The sequence below is a fragment of the Pectinophora gossypiella genome, chromosome 1, assembly GCF_024362695.1.
Source record: "Pectinophora gossypiella chromosome 1, ilPecGoss1.1, whole genome shotgun sequence".
In the NCBI taxonomy this organism is placed as follows: Eukaryota; Metazoa; Arthropoda; class Insecta; order Lepidoptera; family Gelechiidae; genus Pectinophora; species Pectinophora gossypiella.
The window spans coordinates 14211765-14232359 of record NC_065404.1 but is presented as its reverse complement, the minus strand read 5'-3'; the positions used below and the strand labels follow the sequence as shown (position 1 = coordinate 14232359).

At 36.2% G+C, this 20595-nt stretch overlaps 2 protein-coding genes across 3 annotated transcripts in view; both read right to left on the bottom strand.

Moving 5' to 3' along the window:
* The window catches only part of LOC126370333 (mRNA-capping enzyme), a 373272-nt gene that overhangs the window by 147457 nt on the left and 205220 nt on the right, over positions 1–20595 (bottom strand). The window lies entirely within an intron of this gene.
* The window catches only part of LOC126370425 (uncharacterized), a 142791-nt gene that overhangs the window by 15782 nt on the left and 106414 nt on the right, over positions 1–20595 (bottom strand). Inside the window, exon 7 of one of the 2 annotated variants that reach the window (XM_050015266.1) lies at positions 3350–3442. In XM_050015266.1, coding sequence (XP_049871223.1) covers positions 3350–3442 — 93 coding nt within the window. The remainder of the gene's footprint in view (positions 1–3349; positions 3443–20595) is intronic. The other variant, XM_050015273.1, reaches the window with a different exon arrangement.

Sequence of the window (20595 nt, the reverse complement as noted above, 5' to 3'; positions counted from 1 at the left end):
CAGCTAGGTCTACCTCACCCCCTCGGTCGTACTTTAGTCTTTAATCGCACGGGCGTCAGACGTCACACACACGATGCGCGTGTACGATAACGTCAATGTGTAGTGTCTGTGTAAAATGAGGTGTTTTGTATGAAGTGTCCGGGGTGTGACTAAAGTAAGACCAAGAAGGGGTGAGGCCAACGTCCATTATGAATTGCTGCGGGCCGGAGGAATTATACCTTGTATCTAAAAGGCAGGATCAATACGACTGATGTTTACAAAATACAGGTGTTTTGAGCAATGTCTACCATCAAAGGAGATCATCGGCTCTCCATACTTTGGCCGGCCCAAATTTGAAAGTGCCGGCCAGAGAAAAAAAATGTGTCGAACCTTTCGAGTAGATTGCTCTGAACATTTTTTACTATGACACCAAACGTGTATAACCATTAGTTTGGCTTTAATTGGATTTTAAAAATCACGATTTTTCATACATTTTGTAAAAAAAAATATTATGTCCGTTGGGAAAAAAAGGGATACAGGCGTATTACAAAGGACCGTTAAAACATTTATTAGTATGGCGCCAAACTTCTATGACCATTATTTTGACTTTTATTGGACTTTCCGTTTTGGTTAATATGTTAAAATGCCGGCAATCGAAAAAAATACGTCGAATCTGTCTAATAGTTGCTTCTCAATATTTTTTAATATGACACCAAACATCTATGACCATTATTTTGACTTTTATTGGAATTTACGTTTTAGTTCAAATGTGAAAAGTGCCGACCAGCAAAAATACCATGTAGAGAGTATCGAGTAGATGCCTATTAACATTTTTTTCTATAGCACCAAACGTGTACAATCATTAGTTTGGCTTTTAGTTTATTTTAAAAATCTTGATTTCTTATTTATTTTGTTTAAAAATAAAGTGCTTTGGGCAAAAAATGCGGTACGGCGGATTACAAAGGACCTTTAGCACATTTAATAATCTGGCGCGAAACATTTTTGACCATTATTATGACTTTTATTCGTCTTTCTTTCCGTTTTGGTTCAAATGGGAAAATGTCAGCCAGCGAAACAAAATAAGTCAAATCTTTTGGTAAATTACTTGAAACGTATTTTTTTACTATATTACCAAATGTAGACTTTGGCGTTTATTGGACTTTTAAAAAAATCTTTTTTTATATACATTTTAACAATGACAACAAGCAGAGCTTTCCCAATGACTAGTTATTAGCCAGATAAATTCTTTGTGTTATTGTTTTGTGTGTTGTTAGGTGAACTTCTATATTAATACTATCTGATTTTAGATACGACGTTGGCTGTAGTTTTTGCATTCGACTCAACGTTACGGCCTAAGTTTAGGTTGAATTATGGTATTGATTCATCTTGATCGTAGATGGTTACCACCCTCCAAAGATAAGCATGCCATCTTGTGACGAAACTCGTATTTTGGCATGACGTCTGAAGAAGCTGTTAGGGACGACAGGAGTCGGGCAGTTATACTTTGCATGTATGTCCTGATGCTACTTGGCCGATATAGTACAGTACCTCACATTTCTTAAAAAAAAAATAAGCTTCTAAAGCGTGTATCACAATCAGGTGAGATAGTGGTCAAACGAAAACTTATTTTTGGTTTATAAAAATGTGTCCAATGACGACCACGATATTACGCCTTTACCTGCATTATCGCCAGATAAAACTTTTTTCGCCAAAGTGTAGGTATCTATGAAAACTCCAGATTTTGGAGAAATCTAATTGAGTTCAAAATAGTGGTCATAGACGGTTAATGTCATAGTAATAATCATTCTGACGATCCTTTAAATAACGCGCCTGTCATATTTTATTTTATAACAAAATAAATCAAAAATCGAGATTTTAAAAATCCAACAACAGCCAAACTAATGGTCATACACGTTTATTGTCATAGTGAACAATGTTTACAGGTATCTTCTCGATAGTTTTGACATGTGTTTTTGCTGACCGGCACTTTTCACATAGAAACTAAAACGTAAAGTCCAATAAAAGCCAAAATAATGGTCATAGACGTTTGGTGCCATAATAATAAATGGTCAAATGGATAAGTTTTAACGGGATATACCAATATTGTTTCTTGGCCGGCACTTCACATTTTCACCAAAATGTATGAAAAATACAAGTTTTTTTTTTAATTCGAATAAAACCGAAAATATTGACGCTACAGCTTTGGTGCCATAGTAATAAATGCTCAGACGGATAAGTTCTAAGGATATATACCATTTTTGTTAATTGGCCGGCACTTTACATTTTCACCAAAAATGTATGAAAAATACAGTTTTTTAATTCGAATAAAACCGAAGATATTGACCCTACAGCTTTGATGCCATAGTAATAAATACTCAGACGGATAAGATCTAACGAAATATAGCAAAATTATTTTTTGGCCGGCACTTTGACTTCTGGGCCGAAATCCGATGATCTCCTTTATTTCCGGGAACTTTTTGACAGTTGTAACAAAGGTCTCGTCAAAACGTAAACTCTGTCTAACTTTTGATCCGGCTCTGTCAAAATAACAAAACAGGGACTGGTAAAGTCGCCACCGAGAAAATGGCATACCTATTTGCGACGGCCTTCGTGGTTCAGTCGTTGAGCAGTGGGCTCACATTATTGGAGGTCCCGGGTCCGATTTCCGGTGGGATGTATCACAAAAATCACTGTATAGTCACTAGTTTAGATCACTAGTGTTAGATAGGAAAGAATCGATCGATTGATACATCACTATGCTAATGAACATATCAACACTAGCTTACGTACTTTGACAGATCTAATTCTTACCGCGCATTGAGACGATTATAAAATGTTATCTTATTAAAATATTATAATAATCAATAATTGTACTAAACTGGTCGTTCTGTTTAATACTAGGCTGATCACCCGATTGTTTGAAATGAAGGTGACCCGTACAGTCATGATCAATATCATGTACCCACTTTAGAACCCAGTCGCACTATCATACGATTTGACAATTAATGAGACTTACGGTTTAATTTTTCAAAAAAAGTTAATGTGATATGGTTTCAAAGTGTAATACATAGTAGTACTCGTGACCGTACTTCGGAGGGCACGGTAAACAGGCGATGCCGCCTATATTAAAAAAAAAGTAAACTTTATTTTGTTGTGCACGAAAGGGTCTGTGATGTGAATCTCATATGAAACTTAAGTACCAACTACACCACCATAGTTTGCAAATAAAGAATTATGAATATTGTATATTGAATACTATTTACCTAAGTATGTAGGCGTTATAATATAAGCTATGTCAAGCTCGTAGGAACCCTGGGATCGATGATCTCACAAAACATTCGAGAGAAGAAGAAGAATAGCGATTACTCACCAACTATCATGTTTGCCTCGTTGTGCGGCAGTTTTGTATCTTTCTTGTCACTCGGTTGAGAATCGTTCCCGACGGCTGGTATGGCCGTCTCTTCTGAAAAAAAAAAATAAAGTCTCAATTCCAATAAACCTCTAAAATTAAGGGCGTTGGGACTCTCGCTATAATTTTGGGCGACAATAGATGGCGTAAGTGTAGCCACGATCGATCAAAGATTTATTATCAAATTCTGATTACTAAATAAAAACAGATCTAAAGGTAACAAAAAAAACTTTATTTTCTCTATTTAACTCTCTACTTATTTATGAATTTTAATAAAGAAGAAGTTTTTTTAATCAGAATCAGAATCATTTATTCAACGTAATTATCATGGATAAACTTGTTGAAGGTCAATGTAACATTTTTGAATTTACGTCATTTCGCAAGGTGTTATGGCTGAGGAGAAGAAATGACAAGAAACTGCAACAGCAACACATCTTTTAAATCAATGAGGGTACATTACAAGTTATTTAATAACTAGAGGAACACATTCAATACCAGACATTTTTATCATTTAGGTAATCATTAATCTTATAATAGGCTTTTTTACATAAAGTAAGCTTCACGTGAGCTTTAAATTTGTTCTCTGACAAATTTAAAATATTATCTGGTATTTTATTGTAAAAACGTATACATAACCCCAAAAAAGATGAATTTAATTTACTTAATCTAGAATTTTGAACAACAATTTTATTTTTATTCCTTGTATTGTAAGTATGCCTTTCACAGTTTCTCGGAAGGAGAGATACATTTTTACGCACATACATAATGTTTTCATAAATATATTGACTTGCGACCGTCAGTATATTTATTTCTTTAAACAGCTCCCTTAAAGAGTCCCGACAACGCAGATTATAAATAGCGCGAACTTACTTTTAAGGTTCATCATATCCATCTTTGGACTTCGTATCAACAGTGGCTGCAAGTTGTCTTTGATTACTTGTGGCTCTGCCCACCCCATTAGGGATTACGGGCGTGAGTTTATGTATGTATGTATGTTTAATAAAGAAGAATGTAATAATAAGTGTGACATTTTGTCACGTTTTTCTATGACGTCATAGGTTACTTTTTCATACAAATTGCATAGTTATTTCGTGTTTTGACGTTTAGTAAAAAGTAACTCATTTGACTAGTTAGAGACTACCCTATTACAGGCAAACACTAAGAAGGGTTGTAGAAACTTCAAGATACTACAAGAGTACTAAAAGAGGCTATTGAAATCAGAAAACATAAAAATTTCAACAGGGAAGACGGGTTCAAATTATCGACCATGTGGAATCCAGTAGTAGGTGTTGTAAAAAGCGTGAAAAAACGTGAGGACAGAGTGAGTGCGGTTTGTCGTAGTGAGTTTGGTGCGAGTTCAGATGGTTCCGAACATTCCGATATCAAAAACATAAACAAGCGGCAAAGAAAGAGGGTAGACAGATATGTCTGCCCGTAGAAAATTATGGATCTACCTACTCCACTCCAATCTCATCAGTCATCCCGTGATCATGGCACTTGCAACAGTGTCGAAATATCGGGAGTCTCATATCCCCATTTAAACGCGGTAAGAACCCGTTATTATATGCTTTAATTACTACAAGAGTATTTATTTATTTGGTCAACATCTAGCGTAGTATATGCGAATATATCCTTGATAATATGCAGGATAACGATGCGATGGTGGATCATGAGGCCCTTAAAGGCACGAAGGACTATAAGGCACGTTTTGTAGGACCCTACCCTTATCGAGTAGCTGACATGACATTGTTGGAAGGAAAATTGATCTGACTTATCTGGTCCATCTTTTAGCTGACGATCCGTGTAGTAGATACCTATATAAACGATGACGGAAAGTGAGATTGTTAATCTAGAAAGCTATTTCGAGGATGAAGATTTTAAGTGATTGGTTTTAGATGTACAAAACCACCGAAAGTTTGGCTTCACTCTTTGCCAAGAAGTTTTTGGTCAACGATAAATGTTTGTTGTGGAAATTATTCACTGTGGTCCTGTGATACACTGGCTTGCTTCTTAAACGGGGAGTGCCGGTTCGAATCCCGGTACCGGACTTGCTGTGTTATTAATTTATCTTGACTTCAGCTTTCATTAACATAGTTCGTTCGACCATTATAGACGGCGATACGGCTCACCACCGTTGGTCTAACAGAATGCTCGGTGAGGTGTGGATACTTACTTAGTATCATGCGATGGATGTACCTTTAACTAACCCAAATGTGATATTGTCGTGAGCTTATGTTATGTTAGTCTTAAAAGCAACTTATTTATTAATTTTGACATGACTTTTTATTGGTTTGCTTCAGATGTCATTCACAGACCCCTTTGTGCGGGACTGGACAGATTCGGGAACGGACAGATTTGTTTTTTTTAACAACTGTACTTCTGCCGTTTAGCCAATCCACTAATCTGTCGAATTCAGAATCTGTCCAATCCCGAACAAAGGCACAGGTCGAACATGAAAGTATCAGATAGTAACCTTTATCTAGAAAAATACAATTCTGGTTAATATAACAGTGTTAAATTATACAAATTTAAAAATAGTGACGATAATGTGACTCGAATTTGTTGGACATTTTCACAGAATTTCAACTAGCTACACACCTGAAACCTGAAAATTACAGCAAAAAGATGCACACGACGAAGTAAATTCAAAAAGCTACATTTTGTTCTTAAATTGCAAATTACCATAGACAAAGGAAAGGTACACTGCACATCTAAAAGAAAATGCTTTAGGGACTACATTTCGGACAATTTGCTTTTTGGACGCAATCTTAGTACCTACCTACATTGTTTCTTGACACTGTGTAAGTGGCCATTAGGATAGGTTTCATATCACATGAAGAAAAATTTCATTTGACCAGGCTGTATGGCTAAGTTTCTTTGCCTGCTCCTTCTCGGGGCAAATTTAACCAAAAAAAATATATCTATACAACAATACAAACAACAAGTACCTAAACTCTAAAAGGAAAGGATAAAGTAATACTACGTATAGAACGGTAACTCTGCCCTGCACCAATTCGTATCGGGCGTCGACTTCATTCCCTATGGTTCTTACTTTAGTCTAAGTAACCGTAAGCCACTAAGGAGTAAGGGAGAGCGCGCACGTTATATCTGTCTCACTGGCACTTACACGGTGATACGGTAAGAATGGGATATTTTGTATGGAGTATCCGGGCTGAGACTAGAGTACAAACATGTATTATACAGACAAATAAACGCATATACTGGAAATCCATAAAATGCATCAAATTACGCAATCTTTAATCAATAATTTACTAATTTTACATTCTTCACAAATAATTAAAATAATAAATCTGAACGCATGCTGCTTATTCTGTTCGACTGAACAGAATGTAGAAAGGAATATCATAATGTGGACTCTTTCATAATATTTTGACCACGCCTATGGTTAAGTTGCAGCTGTCATCTTGACTCTATCACTTGATGGATCGAGGACCGAGCGACGAGACATTGACGGATTGCTAGCGTCCTGCTTTAACATGATTGAATCATCAATAATCATCACAAAGTTACCCTATAGTTTCTAAGTGACATTGTCTAATAACTCTGGTTTCTGAGTGCTTGGGTTTATTGTTTGAATCATCATCTTTTTCTCCCACACACAAGTCACTGTGGGCTTATGCTTCACCGGTTTGGTTCTCAATCGAGGAGCGGTGGTCCGTACCCTGGTACCGGACTTGCACCAATGAGTTCTTAGCTCTTTTGGGGATGAAGATTTTAAGTGACTGGTTTTAGATGAGCAAAATTTTGTTACCCCTTTACATTCCACTAACTATGGAAAAAATTCCGTTATTAGTCGAATGATTTTAACCTACAACAATCAGTTCACAGATATCGACTTATTTTCTATCAGTAAATTTGGGCTAAAGTCGCAAGTATTCCAATCATTTAATGCAGGATCAACAGGGTTCAGATTTTAAGGCGGCTGATATTTATGTATATTATATCGTATGTATCTATGTTCATATACTATATACATATATATATACTTATTGTAGCACACGTAAACACGCATATACATGCAAACACACTTAAACACACACATACACACACACACGTTACTTTTAGCTTGATAAGTTTATACAAATTGTTAGCTGTGTTTACCTTTAATTGGTTACGCATTTAGAATAATACCTATGTTTGTTGAATAAGCGTAGTAATAATGTTGTAACTGTTGGTAAACCTAATAAAAAAAAAAAAAAAAAAACCACCGAAAGTTCGGCTTCACTCTTTGGCAAGGAGTTTTCTGTTAATTGTATTTTTTTTAGTAGATTATTCACCGCGGTTGCTTCTCAAACAGACAGCGCCAGCTCGAACTCCGGTACCGGACTTCGACCAATGAGTTTCTAATTTATCTCAAGTGCAGTTTTCGCTAACACAGTTGGCTCGACCATTATAGACGGCGATACGGCTCGCGTTGGTCTAACAGAATGCTCGGTCAAGTGTGGGTACTTAGTCCATCTTTAAACGGACGTAAGTAACTTTGACTACCCCAATTGGGATATGCTTAGTCGTGAGCTATGTTATATTGTTTCTCCAGTGCTTTGACTTTCATTGTTCACCGGCAACCTGCCCCGCCTTTACGCTTAAAGCCGTAGATATTTTTTATAAGTTAAATAGGTAAACACATTGTCCTGATAATTACAAATATATACCTACAAACTACGCCTACAAAATACATTAGCTAAACCGGTCTATCCATCCATTCTCAAATTATGCTCTGGCAAACCGACAATGAATGCTACATTTTCAGTATGTTCCGAATTACTCATGCACGATTATTGAATAAAGCAAACGAGTAAAGCAACTTTCGCAGAGGCCGGTCATAGGATGGGTGATCACAAAAAAAAAGTTTTTATCTCGAGCTCCTCCGTGCTTCGGAAGGCACGTTAAGCCGTTGGTCCCGGCTGCATTAGCAGTCGTTAATAACCACCAATCCGCACTGGGCCCGCGTGGTGGTTTAAGGCCCGATCTCCCTATCCATCCATAGGGAAGGCCCGTGCCCCAGCAGTGGGGACGTTAATGGGCTGGTGATGATGATGATGATTATTGAATAGGGAATTCAGAATAGCTGCTTGTGCGCTTTTCAGCATAATAATGTAAAACATCTGATAGAAGGCTTGAGTCCTTTCTAATATGATGGATACTCCCACTTCTATTCCCACTTTTCGTCCCTGACGTTACAAACTGACGTATCTCAAAATTTTAGCAAATCTGAGTTACACCTTTTGATATTGTCAATAAGACACAAATTAATTTACCAAAAAATTTCAGATACGTCAGTTTGCAAAGCCAACCACGTTTTATCGACCTCTCAAACCATGCTGGTTTGGCTGGAAGATATCTCTTTTAGAGATAAGTACACCTTTTGTACCTATTTTCTTTACCATTAATTTAATTATTTTGTACAACAGAGAGTTTAATGACAATTGTTAAGGACGATAGGCCAATCCCTTGTCACAATAAGAATCATCATATCTTAGGACTTCGTATGAACAGTGACTGCAAGTTGTCTTTTCATTACTTGGTGCTCTACGCTCTACCCACCCTATTCGGTACCATGGGCGTGAACGTGTGTATCTAAAACATCCACAAATTTTCTAAACATTAGGACATGATAAAAAATCCGACTAATTCGTCTGTCCAATTGCAGCTTTACCACACCATTTTAAACCTTTTTTAACAACGTAATAAGGTATTTATGGTATATCTCAGCGTCAGACCGTGGCAATTTCTCTCGCCCGAGGAAACGTAAAAAGAAATCAATAAAGAACGACTTTCAAAGCACATGGGGCTCTATTACTTACACGACTTTTATTGGTACAATACAATACAATACAATACAAATACACTTTATTGCACCAAAATAAAAAAAGAAATAATCGTATCTTATCGGTCTATTTAAAACGTTATTTGTAATGCCAGCTTTTATTGGTGCAATACTTTCATTAAATTGGAGCGATACCTTTACTTTTTTTTTGCTAGTTTCCAGCAAGTCAAATCAGTTACTTTTTTCTAAACGTCAAAACACGAAATTTCCATGGAGTTTGTGTGAAAAAGCACACTGCCCTGTGACGTCATAGAAAAAAGTAATAAAATGTCGGACTTATTGTTACGTTTTTGTAGATTTAAATTCATAAATAATTTAAATAGAAAAAAGAAAATGCTTTTCGCCAGTTTTAAATCTGTCTTTATTTAGTAATCAGAATTTCATAATTTATCTTTGACCTAGAACTACCCATTTGCTGGGAGAAGGAAAAATATCATTAAGGTGCTTTCCCAGCGGAATCGCCTGTAATGTAACAGATCTGAGCATTACATCAGTGATGGCGGATAACCAATATGTACTAAGCAGCAGTAATGTAACAAAATGCTTAAAATCGAATCATTTTTATTATTTATATACCTATTTATAAAGGTACATACAACGTTACAGTGTAACGTGTAACCCAATGTACTGTATGACGAGAAAACAATATAAAAACGATTATACAAAAATAATCAATGAATGAAAAAAGAAGAGAGATACATAAATGTTACATTACAAGCGTATGAGGTGAGGGAGCACCTTCATACTTGTAATATCATCATCTTCCTAGCATTATGCCGTTACTCACACGGTCCGCTTACCTAACTTGAAGATTTGACAGGCCCAGCCCAATACAGGTTAGGTCACATACCACTGAAAATGCATTTCTCGGGAATGTGGGTTTCCTCACGATGTTTTCCTTCGTCGCTGAGCACGTGATAATCATTTATGATCCAAACATGAATTCGAAAACGAATTCGACAATCATCGGATTACGCTTGTGCTGGATTCATACTTAAGTTGGGGAAATCAAGAGTAGATTTTAGTAACCGACTTTTCTTATTATTGTTTTATTCTATTTATAGTTTTGATTACACATACGACTAGGGAAACAAAGGACGACAGCGAGAATATATGAGTTTATAAATGCGTAGCAGAATGTTAATATGCACAATTGCATATGCATGCATATAATATGAAACTTACGAGTCACGCTACATTTATGCAAGCATTAACTTTGATGAACTCATATTGGATATTACCTAAGATTTTTCAATACAGACATTATATTACTTGTGGACAATAAAGGAGAGTAATAACAAGTATTCCTATTCCACTGTATTATATAATAATATTAAATATCTCCTATACTAACGGTAGCTTGAAAGAGATTGCTACTTAGCAATGTGTCAAAAACTCGGTGAACATACTAATATAGTCATGAACTCATATAATATATTTTCTTCTTCTATCGTGTGGGTTGTGAGGTGGAGTACCAACCTCATCAACCCTGGTGTCAGGGTTATTATTGAGCCGCCAAAGGTTAGATTACTTACTTACATCAGTAAGTAGTAACCGGGACCAACGACTTAACGTGCCTTCCGGAGCACGGATCATCTTACTTTTTGGATAATCAGCCAGTAATGTCCTAACCAAACTAGGGACCACAAAGTATTTTTTGTGATATGTCCCCACCGGGAATCGAACCCGGGACCTCCGGATCGTGAGCCCAACGCTCAACACTGGACCACGGAGGTCTACAGTCTCCGTGGTGTAGTGGTTACAGCGTTGGGTTCACGCTCTTGAGGTCGGCGTTCGGCTCCCGTTTGGGACATTGTCGATAATTACTTTGTGAGACTGTCCCTTTTTCAAGACAATACAGGCAGAATCACTTCAGTTATTCGTAAAAGTTAGATGATTCTGTTCTTCGACGATAAGCTGTTTGTCCCGGCAGCTAGTCGTAAAAGACCAACCCACAATGGAGCAATGTGATGGAGTATGCTCTATACCCGGGCACCCTCAGGCCTGTTGTCTTAAATGTTGTACCAGTTAGAGCCCTTAGCGCTCCCCATTTGTCTGGCCAAGTAGTTAATGCCATTTGCGGCAAATCTACAATAAGTCAAATAAAGAAAACGGTGATTTTTTTTGTATGTGGTTGTGTATCAAATGAAACATGATATTTTAAAACAGCCACGGAACATAAGCGACCGCACTGCAGGCTAATTGAAAATTAATCACAATTAGAATTACATTACGCGAACCCGAACTAGGTTTAAATGAAACGATTAAATATTAACAGACTAATCTAACACCAAGTTAGGCTGCCAAGTTTAGCGTGTGGAGTTTAGTACAAACACGGAGGATGTTAGCGATACCGTTACGGAAACTTCCGGGGGTGAATTAGACCATGATTCTGAGTTGATATCAAGTGGATTTATGAAACTTTCAGTGTCTTTTTATTTATTTTCAGTCCCATAATCCGTAATCGCAAGATGATCCGTGATTCGGAAGGCACGTTAAGCCATTGGTCCCGGTTACTACTTACTGATGTAAGTGTAGTCGTTACATGAGCCATGTCAAGGGCCTTTGGCGGCTCAATAGTAACCCTGACACCAGGAGTGATGAGGTTGGTACTCCACCTCACAACCCACACGATAGAAGATTCAGACCATGATTCTGAGTTAATATCTTTTTCTTTTTTTTGGATCAACCAACAATGATACAATCATCATCATCATCAGCCCATTAACGTCCCCACTGCTGGGGCACGGGCCTTCTCTATAGATGGATAGGGAGATCGGGCCTTAAACCATCACGCGGGCCCAGTGCGGATTGATGGTTATTAACGACTGCTAATGCAGCCGGGACCAACGGCTTAACGTGTCTTCCGAAGCACGGAGAAGCTCGAGATGAAAACTTGTTTTTTTTTTTGTGGTCACCCATCCTATGACCGGCCTTTGCGAAAGTTGCTTAACTTCAACAATCGTAGACCGAACGCGTTAACCGCTGCGCCACCGAGCTCTATACAATATGATACAATATGGTTTAATAATTAATATTACAATATTTGACTGGGTAATTGTACCACCAGCGACGTTGACCGCATTTTACTAAATAAGTAAAGAGGAAGTAGATCGAACCTCACACTATTACAATAATTATTTAATACAAGAAAGAAAGAAATGTAATGAAATGTATCAATACAATAGACAATAAGTTTTAACTATTGCTTATTACTTAGTATTGAAGAACTCTACTTCTTCAAGCATCTTGATATCAAGTAGATTTATGAAACTCTCAGTCTCTTTTTAATTATTTTCAGTCCCATAGTGGTGGTGATTCCAGTACACACCATATAATTTAATTTACACCTGTCATTTTCTCATCCGCAGAAAAAGAAAGGGACGGGTAATCGACAGGCATAAAAATGTATGGAACACACGTCAATTTTAGGCAGAAATTATTTTGAATTTCTGCCAAAATTTCATATTTCGACAGAATTAAGTCGACAGCACACGTCAAACGGGTTGCATATGAGCGGGATGCCTATTTTATTCGCCCGAGTTATTCATTTTTAAATTAACAGTTGTCAATCATCCGTCCCTTTCCTTTTCGGCGGATGAGAACATGACAGGTATAAAATAAAATAAGGATGTATTTGTAAGAATCGGGGCCATTGTGCAAAAAAAATATATTAAAATCTATACAAATATGTAAATTGCGTTGTTCAATTTACATTGACAAAAAACCTACCCTGTTCGAATCCCGTCTCGAGCCACTGAATTCGACTTTACGAGATTGAATAGGGTATTTGACTAGGTCAAAGATAAATTATATAATGCTAATCTAGAAATAGAAGCCAGTCTAAGATGATAACATATCAATCTCATTTTACTTTTCAACTTTGTAAGAAAAAGCACACTGTGACGTCATAGAAAAACGCGGTAAAATGTCGGACTTATTAGTACGTTTTTCTTGATTAAAATTCATAAATAGCGGAATTGGAAATAGTTGGAATTGGGACCAGTAGGACTAACATGCGCGACGTTACGGTCATTTTATCGATTCTGACGATATAATTATGTCGTTTTGTCGATTGGTGCTAATATGTGAACCCAAATAAGTCATGTCGTTCTGTCAAAATACGAACAAAATCACGTGGCGCGCCGTGCATGTTAGGGAAAAACAAATTTATCGATTCCGACAAAATTTATTGAATCTATCGATAATTTTATCACGTTGGGCATGTTAGCCCTGTTGAAAGTGTTTGTTAGAGCGAGACGATTTGCAGCAAGGCAGCCTCTTCAAATAGTACGAGTGCACTAAATTAATGTTAACATCCCCTTTGTTCTATTCTACACGTTCATAATTTTCATAAGTATAACCAGTTTTCGCTTTAACGTAACACAAGCACTGATGCGGCAGGAATAGCAATTTTGACATTTCTCAAAGTAAGAACCTTACTTTGAGAGAGAAGAGACATTTGCAATTACTCACGACAGTTGCCTCTAACTTTGCTTTTTATGCTTGGTAACTTTTGCAACGCATAATAATGAGTAGGAACTACATAATTTTAAAGTCAGATATCATTTATTCGCGTAGGATAGGTAGGTAGAGTCGGTTTCATATTTTGTTGCATACAATTTTATACATATGTATGTTTATACTTAATCTAAAATCTAACTTATCGTACATTATCTTACAGCACAGATAAGGACGATATGGCGCTCAAAATTCAATATAACTCCAAGGTCTTTAAAAAAAAAATAGTAATAAATCGATCGCTATGGTGTAGTGGTTAAGCACTTCCATTGCCTAATCCAACTGTCTCAAGTTCCGGGCTTGAAGGGTTTCTCAACAAACCGGATTGTCGATACGAGTACCCTTTAGTGCACCCCTGTCTGTATGCTTACTTTTCTAGTGGTGAGACCTAACCGAACTGTTTACACACGCTGAACTAAGGTCACACGAATTTCGAATTACACAAGAACCACCTCTTATAATATCAGAATCAGACATCAGAATTTGAAATCCGATAAACACCCTACGCACACTGGTGAATTCTTTCACCACATTGGCAAGCCCAATTCCTTAGGATATGATATCCATCGATGCAAAGAAGATGTAGATATACCAGAGTACTTGATAAAGGCAATAATTTTTCAGCAAAACCCAGGTTAAAGTAGAATAGGTACATGTTTTATTTAGTACGTTTCAGGTTAAATTTCTGAGAAGAATCATTTTCGATGTAACGGCAGGTGTAAAGGTTTCAAAAAGAATAAAAAAATAAGATATTACAAAGGTAATTCCAATTCCAGAACATTGTAACAGTAACGGCAACCTCTCACGTTTAATAAAAGGATCAGACTCAAAGTAATAAAGTCAATTAATGCCATATCCGTTGCAGTAGAGTACCATTAAACTCAGCGGGACAATAAACGACATTGTACACTTTTATTGTCGCCGAGCGTCTGAAGGACCCTCAGGGTGGGATGATTCAGTTCACGAAGCAAACCGGGGCCCATAACTAATGTGACGTATGGGCCCTCAGAGAGGTTGCCACCGCATAGGGGAGCCCCAGACAGAGAAAGGGTGCTAAAAGTTGGTAGCGTCATTATGTTATAACAGAACGGAAAACTTGTAGAAAGGCTGGTAACGCCGATATTGCGTTTGGAGTAAAACGAGCGGAAAAAAGAAAGTAGATAGATAAGTACCTATGTTCGTTTATTGTATGTGATCATGAAGAAAAAGCAAAGGCAATTAATCTAAAAACCCTGACAGATGATATTTCTGTTGATATCTCAATATTTAATTTCAATATTCTACAACTATTTAGGCAACTGTAGATGTCCTTATAAAAGGTTTAGTGCCTACGATCTGTGTTGAACCGTGCGTGTATGAAACGATTGATGAATGTGGAAAAAGCATAAGAAGTGTCTCAGGACCGACGCAAGTGTCGGCAAATGAAGTAGGAAATAGGCTTGAGTTTATGTATGTATTTAGTTTATTTTTTAAATATAAATAATAAAGTAAAAATTGGAACAATATAGCGTTTGAAATATACCGAAATGGCATCTTATAAGTTTGGTATACTGATGTATAGAAAAGTAAACAAAATGTAATTACAACATTAAATTTACTATCCCATATTGATTCTTGTATCTGAAAAGTAAAAAAAAATAATAGCTTTTATAATTAAAAATCGAAAAGTGCAATTTAAGGTAAAGACAAAACTCTTAATAACATTTCCTGTTCATGTAGATAGCATGAAGCCCGAATTCTGGTCACGTAACGCTATTAAAAATGCATTTAGCGAAGTAATCCTAACAGGGAACCGAAGCAAGGATCCCATTTAAGAAATAACCAAGTTTCGAGAAGTTTTAAAGTGATGCGGCATAGTCAGTTGTGACAGCCCTAATCAATCAACGGTTCAAAGCTCAAAGTTACCAGTTAACGATGTTACGAGACAAGCGGGTTAGGTGGTCTACTTCTATATTCTATGGCTAGGTTTCTGCTTGTTGTCCTTAAGACATTTTCAAGATTTGAAAATCTTCATTATTATTTACGTACACTAGCAGCTTATGCTGATGCTGATGCGTGTACGTCACACCACTTGAGTTTTTGTTTTTTTATAATGTTCGTCAAGGCTATTTTTAAATGAGTTCACTGATGGAGCACTCTTATTCCATGAGTCCACTACGCGGTTGCGGATAAAATGGCTTCTTTCTGGGCTTGCTTGCACATGGTGGCTAGTACAGTTTCAGTGAGTGCCTTCTTAAATTTGTGTTTTGTTGACTCTAAACAAGGCGGTTAAAATGGCCACATCTGAGCAATTCATCTAAGAAAGCAATATTGCTATTTGACATTTGTTTGCATTGCGCACTTACTTTTATATGCGCAAATGTCAAATTGCAATATTGCTTTTTTAGATGAATTGCTCCGATGTGGCCATTTTAACCCCCCAGTTCTTTTAATTGTTTGACGTTGTAGTGCCCTTGCAGTATTTTATAAACTGCTATAAGACCACCTCTTTGTCTTCGTTCTTGTAGAGTGGTCAAATTTAGTTCAAGCAGACGTTCTTCATAAGATCTATTTCGGAGCGAGATCACCATCTTTGTACCTTTTCTTTGAATTTTTTTAACATCTCTATGTGCTTTTTAAAGTATGGAAACTTTTGCTTTCTATTTTAACGTTAATATGATGAACGATAACAGAATATTATTCTAGGCACATCTATAATACAGTACGACAATTTTATTCATACGAAATAGCTATTTCCTATTGTTACATAAGTGGTATGGCGATAATGATAGTCAGCCTGACCTTGCTTTGTGTGTAAAAAGCCCCAAGTTCAATTTATGTCAATTATTCTATAAAATTACAAAAAACCTATTGCTTCGAAATAAGCCAGAGCGAATTTTTCGTTGATTACAAAATAAAATGATCAAAAATTAAATTCTCTCTCCTAAATATCACAGCGTGTGTATTCAACAGCTTTATTATGCCGACATCTTTCCGCATTTAAAAAATACAACGTCCCTTTTAGCACAAATTGTAACATTCTGAATAGAATCCACATTTACCCAAACACGACGACACGACAAACTCTCGTAAATCTTCATATAGGAGAAACGGCGGTGGAGCAAATACTCGCAACGCAATCATTTTTATTCTCGACTGCGTTTCTAACGCCATTCTCTTCGACAATTGCGTCATAACTCCCATTTTAGTACTCTTTAATATTTTATTACTCACTTCAAAATGCCTGAAGATTAAGACCTCTTCTATTGTTACTTTGTTTGTGGTCTTAAATCTATACCTTTATATATCTATGATATCTATGACAAGGCACTATTATAGAATTTCTGTTTATTAGGATGCAACCTATTGAGCTATCTGAACTTCTATTAGGGTACATAGCAAATCAATTATGTAATACATATGTATAGCTGTACAGCCCCTCCGGAAACTCCAGGCATCTGTGATTAATAAATCACGCCTGTTTCATTCTATGTCAACATTGAATCTTCAAATCCAAGACACGGAAATTATTTAAGACGTCATAATGTACACTATTTCTGACTTTGTAAACGGAGTTTGTGCCATCATTGTAAAGGAGAAATTAACATGAGAGTTGTACGTAGAGTTGGAGTTTTCCACACTTGAACGAGCACAAAGTACCCAGGCATCCAAGTACCAAGCAGTTTTAATGGCCCCAAGAGAAATATATTTGCTTCAAGTCGAGATGAAATGTTGGATTTTACTGCGAATATCTTTCGGACCATTTAGTGACATTACAGAGGTTACAATCATTTTGGGAATATAACAGCTGAGATCTGAGCTCCAAAATAGATTTAATATCAAATTTTCAGCATTTCCAGTAATGCTAAATTAATTTTCTTCTTGATTTGTCAAAGTATCCTTTGTCCGGTGGTGGAAATTATATAATTGACTATTTTAGTAGTAGGAGCTTGATTTCAATCGTGATTGTTTTCAATTGGTTCCTTTGAAGTGACCTCTGAGTAGAATTAATTACTGTGGAACTCGAAACTAAATTAAAGGAGTGATAACTTTCAGGCAAAATCTCAAACGAAACTAATTCTGGAGGCTATTTTATTTTATAGAGGTTTAACCCTATTTATGAGGAAATCATCGTCATACGGGCTGGTCAGATCATTTGTCACCAGTTTTCACATGGTTCGTCGTAAATGTTAATATTAAGACTTCGCATCAAAAGTGGCTGCAAGTAGTCTTTTCATCACTTGTGGCTCTAACTATAACGGGCGAACAAGAGTTTATGAACATAAGTACGTTCAACGAAAACCAACAGCGAACGTTCTGTCTTTATCATTTTTGTAGCAAATAATAAATCTACAAAGCCGTAAGCGTGGCCAATTATTGGTCAGCAAAAATTTAGCTTCGATCGCCATCGACTCGCAAAGAAGAAGATAAATCTAAATAGCATCTTGCTAATAATTCGCCCCAATTCATTTACATCAAACAGCAAATACCAATAATGCCTTTTCCATAATAAAACTCAGTAATAAACGTCATTACTGAATGCTCATTCCACCAGACATTAGAGGAAATAAAAAATGTTATCTCAAAAATATATTCTTTGAAGGGAAACGAATGTTGTCGGTTTAAATAAACATGCTAAGAGGAAATAGGATTTTGAAAATGTAAAAACAAACCTGTTATAGGGCTGGCAAACGTCCCCATTGTTTGTAATTTAAAATCGATATCAGTACTTTGTGAAGTATGGTGGAATGCACCTGTGCTTTGGTCCTGATCAAAAAGAGTGGTGTGAAAAAGAGGAGGTCTGTAACTCAGGCTGAACAGCCTGGTTCAAAGAGACAGATTCCAAACAGACCACAACTCTATTAATCGAGTCAGACACATCCTGTTATAAACTCTATCAGTATCTTCGGTGTCTTCATGTAGCGACTATGAAGTAGTAACTTGGACTAACGGCTCCATCATTGTCTCAGTTATTCTGACTCCAGAATTGAATTAACAATAAGGACTGCAAAAGTCAATCTATTTGTTGAAAAATTGTGCCGCAAATCCTTTTTCAATAATGATGACCAATGCCACTCATTGTCATGAAACACGGCCTGCATTAAGTTAAAACTTATCCCTCTTTTCTCACTTGCTAATGCTTACGTATGAAGCTATTATATATGATTTTTTTAACCACACAATTATACTACGTACCATTACCTATTACTGCCAAGATGTTTTTACTTAAAACACAGCGTAGTCGTTACATCTGATTCAATAAAAACTCTGATACCAGTAAAATCGATCATAAGTAAGCCTCACAACTACAACCCAGACAAATTAAGAAGACTGTCATAATCTACTTATATTCTGCCTATTATATACTTTATTTTGCCCTATCTATCAGTCTCTTCCCAAATTCGTTTATGAAAACCCTGATATTATGTTGATTTTCATAAATCCCAATGATATTTTTAAAAACAAACGTGGCTAATGTTCGTTGTACCGGCGACATTACAAAGCATTACGGAATGAAGCATGTAAGTTTATAATAGGTTTGTGTACATACGTGCGTTTTGAATGTGTTAATATGGTTGGGTTTAGGTGCGTTCGGTGTTTTGAACATGTTTATTGACGTTCCTTGTATTGGTTTATTCTTTTTTCAAATGGTTGATTTACCTGTACGATGGATGGTGGATTAAGAAATTGAATTCTTTAATTTGAACTATCTTTTTATATTTCTGAAAAACCGTGCTATGTGATTCCTCTTCTCGTTAATAAAGTGCCTATAGACTTCGGCAAATGAGTACCTAGTAGTTTTATTATTTATGTCTTGGATGTTATTCTTTCTTCTATTCATTCTTGAGAATCGTAATAAAATTCCGTTTCCTACACGGCGACTTTGGATCGCGCCCAAATACCTAGTTTTAGCGTGCGTGACTGAATCAAACATTATTTATTTTTCTTAATTGGTTTGAGTCTTCTCCTTTAATGTAATTTAATAATCTTTAAGTACTATTTAGTATTTATTCTTAATAAGTCAAATAATCATTATGATAATGTTATCTAGCAGCCGTTGGTAATAACTATTTAATATTAATTTATTACCTACTTACTTATTGATAAGTCAGAGACCCAATTCTTATCTCAACTACAAATATCTAGTTTATCTCATTTTCGGACAAAATATCAGCCGTATTTAATATATTTATTTTGACATTATTTATCTAAATAATAATGATAATTATAATTTTCAATTCCAATAACATGCATGATGTCAGAAACCACGAGGCTACTTACTCCCGCAAAGGATCACAAGGCAATAGAAAAATCACAACTTAATAAAAACTTCTATAAACACGAATGAGAAATGAAAATAGGTACTTATTATTAAAGACACTCCAATAATAATTTATGTTTTACAACACAATAAAAATCTGGAAACTCACTTTGTCGACACGTGCTAACGACGTTTGTCAAAGACGAAAATTGAATTCGGAACCCGAACGAACGCGACGACGACTAGAGACCGAATGAATGAACCCTTCCTGCCAGTATTTACCAAACTGAAAAGCGAAGCCCTTTGGACAAAATAATATCCATACCTCTCACGCAAATACCAACTCTAAATAAATCAGGATAGAGATTATTATCCAACTGAATAAGTGCTTCAAATAATAAAATAGAAGCTGGCAGAATATTGCTATTTCTTTCCGATCCTTGCGTTTCAGAAGAATAAGACAAGAAAGGATGTTTTTGGAATGCGCATGTGCGCTTTTTCCCCCTGATTTTGAATAGTGAATAACCTCAAAAGTTTTTATGCGAATTCGTTTATAGAAAACACTACCTACTGACTGTGTTCTATGGGGTTTTACAA